Below are 14,443 nucleotides of genomic sequence, written 5' to 3' on the forward strand. Positions count from 1 at the left end.
TTCAGATTCTGCAGTAGATTAAGGCCATTGTTGTAATCAATGGAAAAAAATATATACAAAATATTTCTCATTGCCATTTCATTTATTTTTCAATTTTTGCAATATCCTCATCAAGGGTGTCTGCATCTTTGTACACGCCATATGTACAGTTTCATATCAATAAAATTCAGTTCATTCCATCAAATATTTTTCTTCTTCTATGTTTTATATGCAAAATAATTGATTTCTCTTATTCACATAATGCCTTAAAATTTCGGAGAATAATAAAAACTAACTAAAGGGAAACATTATGCATTACTGTAAAATCCTGATAAAACTTGAAAAATGACTAGTAACCCGAAAGTGTTTTTCTTGAACACCTGTGACATCCATTTGGCTGCCCTGTTGGTTTCGGTGTCCCGGTATTCTCCAGCAGGTAGATGGTTTCTTGACAGCACGTTGACACTTGGATCCCTCACAACCTCCACCTTCCAATCTTTGATGACGAGTCGGAGTTTGCATCATAATAAAATACCATATCCCCCACAAATGACACATGTTTAACCAAAACAACCATGCACGCATCATGAAGTTAAATCATACATCATGCACTTCATACTTTCTGCCATGATACTCCTCATAAATATCAAAAACCTGTGTCAACAATGTGGCCACCCGTTCAAGCAAAATTTTGGATACATCGGTATTTAATCCTCTTCCACCTCGAATACCTGAAAAGATGTCGTAATTCTTGTATTGAGGTTCAAGAATTAAATAGGGGCAGCTGTTGTACCCAAAATTTGCCCTCCATTTTTTTTTGCATATCTCCATCCAACCATTTGACTTGGGGATCCGTTGCATACATTAATGACTCATGCATAAGCATCATCCATTCCATTAAGGGATCACCATAAATTCCAAATTCTTGGCTTGTGGAGCTAGGGTTTGCTTGTGTGTTAAATTGAAAGGTGTGGCTTGGATCTGCACCAAAGCTCAAGGACCTTCAAAACCTAATTTCTTGATGATAGAGGTATGGGTTTAACAGGGGAATATTCAGGCAATCCTCAAGGCTTGCTAACCCTAATGCTTGAGGATATGGTTATGAAGTTCTGGATTTATTTGTGAAGCATCTTGGTTGATTTAAAGATCCTGGCATGCCTCAGATAATCCCAATCAAGGAGGATTTGGTCTAAAGGTATCTTATAACTTGACTTTTCATCTAGACGGTCTTCAAACCCTAATTCCACCCAATCCATCACCCATTGTGTATTTGACACTCTTGCTTGGTCATTGCCCCTCATAAACCCTTGTGTTGGGTTCATTCATGTTGATTTTGGTTTGGTTCTATCCATTTGTGCTTAAGGCCATTAGTCCTAGCCCAAGTCTTTGGTCCTATGAATTTCCATCCTCTGCTTATATCCCATGGAACTTCATTTGTACATTTCAAGTGCCTAGCCCTTGGTTTGTTTGGTTTCATCTGGTGGAGTCCATCCAAGTCCATTTCATGACATTTTCAATGCTTAGTGTTTGGTTCATGGATCTTTGGTTCATGTTCATCCTTGTCTATGCAAGTCAAGTTGATTCATGTTATTGGTTTATTCAAGTCATTCATGATTCACCCAAAGTCACATTCTTGGTTCATTTCAATCATGTCCATTCAAGATCAAGTCAAAGCCAATTTCAAACCATTATAATCCATTTACAAGGTAATACATTCAAGGTTCTTGTCAATTCAAATGCCAAATTCAATTCATTTCATTCATAAACACCAATTTCCATTCAAATAACCATTTATAGTCCATTGCAATGCTCATTACATCCAAAAAAAGAACAAAAATTACATGTTGACCAAATGTTGACTTTGGTCAACAATTGACTTTTTTGTCAACTTTGACCAAAGTCAACCCAAGCCCTTTTCATTCTAAAACCCTAAGTCCTAGTCCTAATTCTAATCCTAAGGTCAAATTTTGATCCTTGACCTTTGAACCTTTGTCATTTGTCATGAATGCTTCAAACTCCATTCTTGGTCATCATATTGTAAGCCCTTGTTCAACCATCCTCTAGGTGCATTGATCAATGCTACGAACCTAGCTGCATTGCCATTACCAAGTCAGAACTGTAAAGCATAAGTTTGGGTCATGCTACATGAAGCTAATCATGGTCATTGTTGCATTAAACCCAAAAATAGAAATGGAAATGAACATGTTACAAGCTAATTGAATCATGGTGCACATGAACATTACCCTGCTGGTATGCTATCAATCAAAGTGCTTGCTGAACCACAAAACATGAATGGAAACATATAGCTAAATCTGCTAGATACCATTGCACCATAGTTGCATCTACAACACACTCCGCCAAGACCAGGTTGCACCTGTAACAAAACCTACCTACTGCAGCCAGCCACATCATGCAAACTGCATCATAAATGCAAAACCGTGGCAAGACACATATGTAGCATGTTTAGTAATAGAATGGCATTTCACTAAGCAATACAGGGTGTGAAGTCATGAAACCATACATACTTGAAACCATTGGCTGTAGGAAAAACCTAAATCCTGAGCTGAATACCCTACTGTAGAACCATATGGAATTGGTGACAATGGACCAAACAATATTAAAGCATGTGACTACAACAAGGTACAAACATCCAAAACCAAAAATAGATGACATCAAAGATCCAAGACAATCACAACATAAAGACAATACACTAACCACAAACCATGGGATACATAAATCAGTGTGAATGGGCATGGAACTAGCTGATAAAAACTTGATCTTGTATATGGGAATTGAAACCAATTCATGCAACCAAAAGTTCTTAGTGCAGGTTAGTCAATGTATTCAGTCCAAGGAAACATGAAATAACTTGGCAGATTATGCAATCCATCATCATTATCTAGTTACAGCAGGCTGTATCCAAGGATGCATCAGTCCTAGTATCATGAGCAAACTCAACATTAAACAGAGAGAGCCAATGAAAAGTCAGGAACATAATGCAGAACACCTGTTAAACTAGACCATACATCATGGTTTAAGTCCAAGCCCCTTGAGATCTAGCCCAATTCAAACCTGAAGCAAGCATCAGCATGAACCATGTTGCAAAATCAAGTTGAAATCATACTGCTGAACCCAGTTGAAACCATGTTGCAGAATCAAGTTGAAGCCATGATGCACAAGGTAAAACCTACTGAACAAAACATCAGTAGACTCAAGACACCACTACCTTGCTACAATGGCCTTGCATTCAACCCTTATTGCCCTACATCATGAAGCATGCAAGCCAATAATATACACATGATAAGAAACCTACATCAAGGCATCAACATCCCAAGTAGCAATGCAGTTCTACCTTGACCTGCAGCATGAATGCAACAATCTTATTCCTCCTGACCAATCAACCAGTTCCACTGCCTTCCTCTTGAGTTATCAAGTTTAACCTGTCATTAACAAATAATATACATAAACCAAAATAGAGGGGAAACCTGTTTAGCAGGTCGCGACTCTTTGTTCAAGCCCAGTTCCACTTAAATCACTTGTAGTGACCAGTTATAATGGATTTATCTACAACCTGTAGCAAATCGAAATAAAACATACATCTTAAGAGCAACTAACCAAATGTGCAGTTAAACAGTTACCATTTTAGCAGGTCATCTTTGATCCACAATAGCCACATCACCTAACTCTAATTCATTATATCACCTGTATTTACCACTCATGAACTTGGGTTAACTAACTTATCCCACATTGGAATCCAAAAGAAAAAAGAGCTAACTGTCGACTCAGTGAGTTAATAGATTGAACTCAATGAGTTCATCATAACAAACTCCAAACCTAATCATAACTAATTCCGAACCATATCACTTCCAAACCTACCATCTATAAATTGAGACCTCCATCAACATTTCAGCACCCTTGGCTTCATCACACTTAACTCATTGCAAGCTCTCAAATTCACTCTACATAATTCCTCATTCCCTCACTCAGAGCTCTTCTTCCATAAGCCATTGAAGCTTCACATTGAAGCTTCAATTTGCTTAAGCTAGACCGCACAGAAAACACACATATCTCCACTCGTTTACTCTCAATTTCAAGAATAAGAAGGAGGAGAATTCGAAAGCCAAGGCAAAAGAGAAAGATTCGGAACCACTTACCTGGAAGCTCGTCGTCGACAAATCGTCTTCGCCGATAAGGTACGTCTGAAATCCTCACATTTTCATTTTCTCATTTCTTCATCACCAACATGTGAGACACGATAAGAGGGTTCAAAGCCCTCACCCCTGAGGCTTTGGATTAGGGAGATTAGAGTTTAATTTGAGTTTTACATGTTAGGGTTCTTGGATCATTTGAGTTGGATTAGGGACTTAGAGGTTAAATTACTCGAAACCGGGTTTAGATTTGGCTAGGGTGCAAACATGAAAGTCTTTTGGTAGCTCTGTTTCGTTTATAGGTGGTCGTCGCCGCCCAGAATGGCAGCCTGCGCGGTGGCATATGGAGGAAGTCTGTTTCCGGTGAACCAGGGGAGACTAGGTAGCGCGCACAGGTTTGGTTAATTCAAAGGTTTGACTTGGCTTGGTCTTGGACTTGGGCTTTCCCTACTTGAGCCCAACAAGAGTGTTAGAGACACCCCTAATTCGTTCATACACCCTCTCTATTGAGCCATGGAGAAATGGTCTTGGGGTTATTCTTGGAGGCCCATTCGTGCTGCACTTAATATTGCTATTGTTGTTCGCACCCCCCTATCCAATCAATTTCCAATGGGCATGTAGAATCAGGCCCATACGTCTGCTCCTTTAGTACACCTCCAGTTTTGGCTTAATACCCCCTTTTAGCCCAATTTTCAATTTTTCTCTTACATTCCTTTTAATATTCTTGTTTTGCCTTTTAATTGTTTTTTAATTAGGTAATTAGATTAAAATAGTTTAGGGATTAATTGATTTTGTATAATTTTAATTGAGTTTTTAATATAGTTTTAGCTTGATTTAGAAAATTATAATTAATTAGGAATAATTAGATTTTAGTTGGTTTTTTTAGAACTTAGTTAATTTCTACACAAGTAGGTTAAAATCAAGCTTTAGGATTTAATCGATTTTAGACTATAGTTAGATTTTAACTAGAATTCAATTGGTGTTAATATTTGGATGTCTTTGTAAATTGACCATTTTACCCTTTAGGGGTTATTTTGATGTTTTAGCCATATAATCACATGTTCCTTTAGGAATTGTTACATAGAAATTTTAATCAAGATTTTGACTAAACATTAACATGCTCCCTTAGGATTTTTAACATAGAATTTCTAATTAACTTGGATTAACCAATGCATGATCCCTTAGGATAGTTCCTAACAATTACCACCATTAGATTAGGTTCTAACCTAGTTATTCCAATCAAATCAAACCCATGATTTATATTGATCAAAGTAGTTTTTGGTCAATAAAATCTTCTAAACTTGTATAATCCCACAGTCCAAGTTGAGTGACCAAAAGACCCTTGGTCACTTAATAAGACTTTTCTTCTAAGCTATAGAGCTCGAAGCCTCAAGTCAGATTCCCGATCAAGGCATCCTCAATCATACCAAGCAGTAAATTATACAAGTGCTTCAAAGGTGGCATCTTAAAAACTTGTCAAATCAAAGTTAGAAGTGTGTGACATGAGCCTTAAGCAATATGGAAGGAGTGAGACTGGATAATTCCTACCCCCACTATGGATATCTTTGGGTGTGGGACGAATGACCCAACACTCATCGTATTCAGCTCTATTCATAGACTTTAGCACAATTCTAATCATACGATTGACAAGTCTCTTTTTTCATAAAACAATGCAAAGAAAGGACTACATCAATAACTTGTCAATCATAATTCAAGTTGTACGACACGAGCCTTAAACAATAGAGAAGGAGTGGGACTGGAGGATTCCTACCCCCATTTTAAGTGTCTTTGGTATGGGACGAATGACCCAGTGCTTATCGTATTCACCTCTATTCATATACTTTAGTACAATTCAAATTGAAAGATTGATAAGGTCTTCATCAATACAAGAACAACAACAAAGATTCTTCTCTCTCCACTTGGAAGTTAAGACAAGAGTTGCATACCATGAGCCTTAAGTAGTAAAGAAGGAATGAGACTGGAGCTTTCCTACACTCATTCTGGATATCTTTGGGTGCGAGACGTTTGACTCGTTGCTTATCGTATCCACCTTTACTCATAGACTTTAGTGTGATTCTTATCGAATAACTATCAAGTCTATTCCATTCTCTATCCTATTCATTTCGATTCAATCATGCAATCTTTCTTTGCCTCCAATCATTCTTGATTTCAGCCCTAGTGGGCTGAACTACAAAAGCTCCGATTTCCTTATTGCACTATAAGGATACGTAGGCAGGAGAACCCAGTTTCTTCACGAGCTACCCTATTTATCAATCACTCATTCTCCATTCATTCAATCTATACCATCTTTTTGAGATCAATCATAATTCTCCTTGGACTCCTTTCTATCCTTTTAGGACGATCTAACGATAGTCCACCTCATCAATTGATAGTTGTTTGAGACTACGCCTAAACACTTAGTTCAGTCTTTCTTTTTTGGCTTTACCCTATAGTGGCGGTCTTACTAGCCCACATATTGGTAAATGCCTACCTTGCTATTCGATTCAGAGTCTATCTCCTTCTTGGATCCAAGATACTATCCTTGTTTGATCTCAAACTGTTTGTTCCCCATCCAGTGATACACTATTCCTTGTACTATACAGTACTGCAATCATTCCTTGAATTGATGTTTGTCTTGTGAGTCCCCCATCGCTTAGACAAATATCTCTCTCCTTGTTTCATGGCAGTTAACCTCTGAAATTGGGTTTGTCTCGTGAGTCCCCTGTCGCTTAGACAAATACCTTTTGATACCACTCTGTTGGTATAAGTCATACTCTTCATCATTGTATGCCTCTCTTTCTATTATCGTGGTTCCGAACTACGATTGCTCTAACTTTCTCATTGCACGATGAGAATACGTAGGCACGAGGATGCAAATCCTTGGCGAGCATACTCCAAATTATTCCTCCTTTGCATTAGGCATCATTCATATATTCCACGATCCATTACCTACCTTCAATCATAAATCATTCACCCATTGACATATTATTCCTTTGACATCGAAATACACTCTCTTTGGAATTCCATACATACCCTCTTAGGACGCCTAACGAATAGTCCGCATTTCTACCTAGAGTTGTTTAGGCTACAACCTCAAACACTTAATTGCTTCTTTTTCGGATAAACACCCTATAGTGGCGGTCTTACTAGTCCACGTATCGGTTAAAGCCTTTTCCCTCTATGGTACAAATCCCATTTCTTTTATGGATTTCAATACAATTTCACCTTTTAATTTCAAACAATACTTCTTCAGTCACTTGTCATCAGATATTCATTTCTGTGACTTCAGTCACTTCATTCCGTTTATCTCCGTGATACACTCATCTCCTACCTTCCTTCACTTCACGTGATATACCAGTTATCTTTTAGCCAAATACATTACCTCTTTGTACTCCTTCTTGTATCACCTTGTGAACCAAGAGATGTTTGGGACTGTACCCAAACACATATTTCTTCGTATTTTCGGCTTTACCCTATAATGGCGGTCCTACTAGCTTGCGTACTGGTAATAGCCACCTTACTCTTGGATTCATCTTTTCACCCTTGTTGGAGTTCAAATAACATTATCCTTTGGTTCAAACCATATTGTCATCGCACTCCTTTTCACCTCCCGCCTCTAGTTCCTTGAACTACGAAGCTCTGAATTCCTCATTGCACTATGAGGATACATAGGCAGGAGGGCCCAAATCCTCACTGAGCATTTTATCTATTTCTTTCCTTTTTCCATTCTTTTGCGAGTAATCTTTAGATATCACACCTATTCGAACGAGAACAATCAAAACGGTTCCCATGGAGTACCATGGATGTTTGGGGTGCTAATACCTTCCCCTTGCATAACCGACTTCCTTACCCAACATATCTCTTTCCCCCGGGTTTTATCGATGTTTTCCCATCCCTTTGGGGATAAATAAAGTTCGATGGCGACTTTGTTGTATGTTTGAGCGTGCGATACGTTCGAGTATATTTTCGCTAGCTTCGCACCCCTGCTATGACAGGTCAAACAATTATAATGATTTGAGACTTGAAATTTTCAAAGCAATTATTATGTAATGATACATTATGGTAGATATAAAGATATTATAAATTAACACGAATTTATTATAGTTGTAATTTAGAAGCAACCAATTATCCTATAAGAATAGTGACAATGCATTAAAAACCATATGAACCTAGTATGATTGGTAAATGCAAACATTCACTGTTAAATTATACAATGTTTAATGAACATTTGAATATACTCACTACATCATAGAGTCTAACGTGGACGTTTTACATGCATTTGTGTTGTTAAAAAATTTCAAATCCTTCTCTAATTGTTGATTGCTAAAATGTAGATTCAACATATATTAATATTCAAAAACATAAAAGTTGTTTGTTTATTAGTTACAACAGTTATATGATCAAAAGAAATACCTAAAATTAGACATAAACATGAAGTTGTTTGTTTGTCAACTCAAAAATGACACATAGCTCTTAGAGGATGGCATTCAATATTACAACAATGATGTTAAAAAAACATATAAAATTTGTAATAAGCGACCCCAACCTTATATTATCACTCCTTCTTGATGTGCTTAACCTTAGTTGAAGATTACTTTTGAGTAAAGACTTCATCTTTAAAAATATCATCTATAGAAATTGGGACAGAAACCCTCTTAGCAGGGGTGTTGCTAGAGCAAGTCGACGAACTGCAATCAATTTTGGCAGATGCTTGTAGAAGTGCAAATAAAGATAACTCAGGTGTTTCGCTTTCCTACAAATCACAACTTTAAATTGTTAATATATTATGAATGAATATCTTCACAAGCATTTGGGAGAAGTATGCAATAAGTTCAAAAAGTTGACTCACAATAGGTTCATGATCAATGTCCAGTCCAACATCTTTGTCCACAACCAAAAAGGCAGCCTTTGAAGTATGCTGTTCACATTAGAGTAAACCATTTAAGCAAAATTAAAGTTGACAGAATCTTCAAAGACAATATAGAAATATGAGTAAAATAAAAAGAAAATCGTCCTCACTTTAATGCTTTGTACCTAATTTGGATGAAGTGAATCATATAAGGTTCAGTAAACAGAAGGCTCATTAAGGATTGTGACAATAGATAATTGGCCATACAAAGATTGATATTTGATTCTAAATGCTAGCTTTTTATTCAGAAGCTTGTCTAGGTGTATTGGATATATTGTGGGGTTGTCCTCTCCAGCCTAGATCATAAATCAACATAGTTAGTGAAACATAATTGCACTTAGATGATAACTTAAAAAATAATGAGTAGTTATTGCACATTTAGTTACCCCCTCCATTAGTTGTCTCAATTCCCTATCAGTCATATTAATGTATGGGATACAATCTTTATCCCAAACACAAAGCATCCAACGTGATTATCGAACTCAACTTCGATTTCTATTTTGTATCTAACACATGAATATATAGTGGTACATGTAAGCAAAACAGTAGGAATAGAAAGTATTATGACTTGGTAACAGTACATTGAAATCTTACTTTGTAACAAGCTTAACATCTTTAACTCCGCAGACACACTCGAACTTATTTCCATGTGACTTATTTGATGTCTTGCAATTCGGGCAAGACTCAAAATACCATCCAAACTTTGAGGACTTAAATCGTTTGGTTGTGCCGATGGTTGTGGTAAAACAATCCTAATTTCATATTTAAGATTGTCATTAATTATATGAATAATTCCATAAACTTTGTAATTACAAAAATAATGACAAACCTTTATGGTGTCACTAATTTGACCGATACTCTTGATCTCGTTCAGGTTAGTCCAGTTCTTGTTGCCAGATTGTACAAATGATTGCGATGCTTGAGTGAGAGAAGTAGACAGTGTAATTGATAATTGGGTTGATGCTAGCCTGTACCAATATGCAAATGTAAATTATATGTAGTTCAGTATGTCTAAGTTAATGTGAAGTCTCAAGCCACTCCATGCGTTTGTTAGGCTAGGCAATCCAGAAGTTGCACCTCATATAAAGAAGATATGTTACACATTAGAACCAAAAGTAATGCCGAAATCATAGTTGTGTTTAGAAAAAGATGGCTAACCTTGATTTTGCTTACACCATGCATGTGTTAAATAAGTAGTGTTGGACCAGGAAATTGTTAGAGTTGTTATAGCTCATGAATTGTTTAGCGTAATCTTCCCATAATGCGACCCGAATAACATTGCCAGCTTCATTACCTAGAGTAATATTGACACAAGATTTCTTACCACCACCACCCATTTGTGTTTTGACAACATCTTGTAGAACACCTACAACGTCTAAAGAATGCGAAAATGAAAACAGTTACAAAATAATATTAAGGTTAAAGTAAAGTTAAAAACATACGGTACTATAAACAAAAACAAAGGTCACCATATAAGAGATCAGTGGTGAATTTTCCATTAAGAAAATCATCAATAGCCTTAAACTTGAATTGGTGTAGCGGTATTGCGGGTATTTGCATTTTAGAAACAATGGTTCCTCCGTTGAATACAAGTTTCAACTTGTTTGGGCAGACTTCAAAAGTGCCGTCATTAACCATAGGCTCTCCATTGTATAGACAATAGGTTTCATGCTCGATAAGTTGTTCAATCCAATCTTTAAATTCTCGGTTGTGAATGGTCACGTGGATTTGATCACCCTGCAATGTGGATGTTCATTAAATGACATTAATGTAACATATGTACAAATAGAGCGGGAAACGATTACCTTCGTATCTTGTATGACCAATTCAAGATGCTGCAATCCAGTTTTTCTCTTACAACCCAAAAATCAACAACTCGAATTAGCATCTTCCACACCTGATTTCGTTTCACCAAATTCTTAATGAGAATAAGTGGTATTGACATGGTTGGTTGTAAGTCTGGCAAAAATAATTAAAATCAGCATATGAAGATAACTTACATAAAACCATGAATACAACTAAGACTAATGACAGAGCAAAGTAAAATGCAACATGAAATCCATAACAGTAAATGGTAAAACCAATGACAGACCAAAGAAAAACTTGCAGCTGGAAAATGATGGCATCAACTTTGAAGACAAGCATAAATCTATAACTCTGCAGATAAGTTCCTTAAGATAAGACAAACAACATTACATGAATCAACTTTGTTCAGCTAAAATAATTTGTGACATTCAGCAAAGCCAATGACATAACAAAGTTAAATGCTACATGAAATCCATTACATTAAATGGTAAAGCCAATGACAAAACAAAGAAAAACTTACAGCAGGAAAATGATGGAGCCAATGACTCAGCAGGAAAATGGTAAAGCTAATGAAAACTCAGCAGGAAAATGGTAAAGCCAATGACAAACAACAATATATGAGCCAATGACTCTGCATATAATCTTCCCATAACTCAATAGGAAAATGGTAAAGCCATCAACAAACAACAATACATGACTCAATTTATAATCCAAAATGTTCAGAAATGTTCGACAACATAAATGTTCAAAAATGTTCGACATCCAGTAAATACAAAAAACAAATGTTCAGAAGAAGTGACAATGAAGACAAACAACAAAATGTTTGACAACATAAAAAACACTGAAATTTCAGAAAAACATAAAATCGTATTAATAGAAATGAAAAATATTTTATCGACACGAGCAGCTTGCCGGAAACATAGATGCACAAGTTTAAAGATGAGAAATAACCAAGAGTGTTGATGAAAAATAACCAAGACAAATACAAGATTGAAAAATAGAACATGAGAAATAGACGCAGAAGATTAAATATGAGAAATAAAAGCATGTAAAATATATGCAAAAGATTATAGATGAGAAATAACCAAGACTGTTGGACGGAGTTGATCGCCGGAAAGAAGTAAAGAGAATTGAGAATTGGTCTTAGACAAATGAACTTGCTAGAGACGGGAAGGAAAAAATGGGGAAGCGTGTGATATGGTTTTAGGGGAAGGCAGAAACTTTCATTGGTCTTTGGTAACCAATGTTAGGTCGACACTTGACAACCGATTAGAGGTCTGTTTGAATAAATTTTTAGCCATTAACTGATTACCAAAGTATTCCCTAGTTAATGTAATTTTGAAAATGTGGTTGGACAATTTAGTAATTGCATGCATTAAAATTAATTTTTGAAGGGTTGATAGTTGGTAACTTATAAGATTTTTATAAGGGCCAAGCCCATTACGAGGGTTTGAATATTGGGCCGGGTTATTTACCCATTAAAACCCATTATACGGGGATCGTTATATTACACATTTAGTTTAGATTGCTGAAACAAAACCTAGCGAAGTTGTTCACAGTGAGTGCCGCAATCAGAGTTTTTTTAGGGTTTCTCCGGTCGCCGGCAATAAACACCATCCAATCATGGCTACCTCCGCTGCAGCACCACGTCAGTTGTCTCAGAAGGAAGCTGATATTCAGATGATGTTGGCGGCCGACGTTCACCTCGGCACCAAGAACTGTGATTTTCAGATGGAGCGTTATATATTCAAACGCAGGAATGACGGTAAAATTCTAATCTTATTGAGTTTGTTTATAAATCATGCATGTTTAGCCTCATGTATTACGTTTTTGGAGTTTATATACAAAATGTATCTGAGATTTAGAGGATCTGCTAAAAAAAAGTTAGAGCCTTGAATAATTTTAGGTTCTGAGAAGAAGTATTTATGTCAGGCACACACGGTGGATAAATATAGTACATTAATTATTTAATGAATCTAAAAATGTGAAATTTGCTTATAATATGGGGACGAGTGAGTATGTAATTTTTGTGTATGTGTTGATCCATGTGCTTGTGCAATTATTTTTTGTGAACAGTGCTAATTTATGGTCCATGTTAGTAAATGTTCCCATGGAGAAAAAATTAAGAACATTTGTGTTGAAAGTAACATGTTTAGACTTTTTAAAAATGTGATTAGCATCTTTTTTCATTTTGTGCAGGTTAGTGTTGTTCTTTCATTTTGCACCTCTCCTTAGATTTCCGTTAAATGGTTAAGTACTAGTTTGTGAGGGTTTAAAGTAATAGTTTTTGCCTTTCTAGTTTTGTTTTGCATTTTGTTTCTTGAAGGATTATTTTTTATATCAAAATTTAGTTATGCTCAATTGGGTTCCTTGCTTCTATTATCACCAAAATCCTGTTTAGTAAAATATTCTGTAGACAAATAATTAATTTTTGATTGGGTTTGTTTTAATTTAGGTATTTATATTATCAATCTTGGAAAGACCTGGGAGAAACTTCAATTGGCTGCGAGAGTCATTGTTGCCACTGAAAACCCTCAGGACATCATTGTCCAATCTGCAAGGCCTTATGGACAGAGAGCCGTTCTTAAGTTTGCTCAGTACACTGGGGCTCATGCTATTGCTGGAAGACACACTCCCGGAACCTTCACCAATCAGCTCCAAACTTCCTTCAGCGAGCCTCGTCTTCTCATCCTCACTGATCCAAGAACTGATCACCAGGTTTCACCATCATACTTTAATATTGTTTGTGTATTAGTTTCACCTGCTTTGATTGTTAATTTAATTAATGTATTTTTTTATCCATATATTTCCTTGATTGTTTTTTGTGCATTGCCATTAATGAGTTTTATTTTAGCTTTTCATGCTTTATCGGTCAATGTTATATGCTGTATTATTAATTTATTCAATTCTATGCATGTTTTATCTGTGTGCAGCCCATCAAGGAAGCTGCCCTTGGAAACATTCCCACAATTGCTTTCTGTGACACTGATTCTCCTATGAGATATGTTGACATTGGAATTCCTGCTAACAACAAGGGGAAGCACAGCATAGGTTGTCTCTTTTGGCTTTTGGCTAGGATGGTTTTGCAGATGCGTGGTACAATTCGCCCTGGTCTTAAGTGGGATGTGATGGTAATTTTTTCTTTTATGTTTCGCAATTGTCAAGAGTTTGTATACATGCATGGCACTCTACCCCACCTTCAAGAACTTGAGGTTGAATTGGCAAGTTAGATTAAACACACCGCCTCTTGTTTTCTTTAATGCAGGTGGATCTATTCTTCTACAGAGAACCCGAAGAGGCCAAAGAACAAGAGGAGGATGAAGTTCCTGTTCCAGATTACGCCATTGCTGACTTCAATGCAGCTGTTCCATCAGATGGTCAGTGGCCTGCAGCCATCGAGCAACCATGGACTGATGCAGCTCCACAGCCTATTCCAGCAGTTCCTGCTGTCAACTGGACAGCCCCAGAAGCTGGTACATAATTATTTGCACATTTAAATTATCCTAAACTAAATTGAAGTTATACGACTCTCATCTTTGGTTTATGTTTTTTCTTGATCTCCACTTTGTGTTACTTCCGTCATTGCCATCTGCTGAAAGTG

General features: G+C 36.6%; 2 protein-coding genes across 2 annotated transcripts; one reads left to right on the plus strand and one right to left on the minus strand.

Annotated features, from left to right (window-relative positions):
- Positions 1-9,191: 9,191 nt before the first annotated feature.
- Positions 9,192-10,981, minus strand: LOC127115117 (uncharacterized). The gene is made up of 7 exons (XM_051046748.1): positions 10,934-10,981; positions 10,506-10,773; positions 10,210-10,411; positions 9,866-10,004; positions 9,631-9,788; positions 9,476-9,542; positions 9,192-9,332 (listed from the first exon to the last, which is right to left on the minus strand). Exons 1-7 carry the CDS (start codon positions 10,979-10,981, stop codon positions 9,192-9,194), a joined length of 1,023 nt encoding a protein of 340 aa, XP_050902705.1.
- A 1,343-nt stretch (positions 10,982-12,324) lies between these two features.
- On the plus strand, positions 12,325-14,229 carry LOC127115115 (40S ribosomal protein SA; the record flags this gene model as incomplete). The annotated part of the gene is given in 4 exon segments (XM_051046746.1): positions 12,325-12,607; positions 13,298-13,560; positions 13,776-13,973; positions 14,108-14,229. Coding segments are annotated over 4 exon segments (725 nt in total), but the record flags the coding sequence as incomplete, so codon positions are not given.
- Positions 14,230-14,443: the final 214 nt, after the last annotated feature.

The sequence above is a fragment of the Lathyrus oleraceus genome, unplaced genomic scaffold (genome assembly GCF_024323335.1).
Source record: "Lathyrus oleraceus cultivar Zhongwan6 unplaced genomic scaffold, CAAS_Psat_ZW6_1.0 chrUn1108, whole genome shotgun sequence".
Lineage (NCBI taxonomy): Eukaryota > Viridiplantae > Streptophyta > Magnoliopsida > Fabales > Fabaceae > Lathyrus > Lathyrus oleraceus.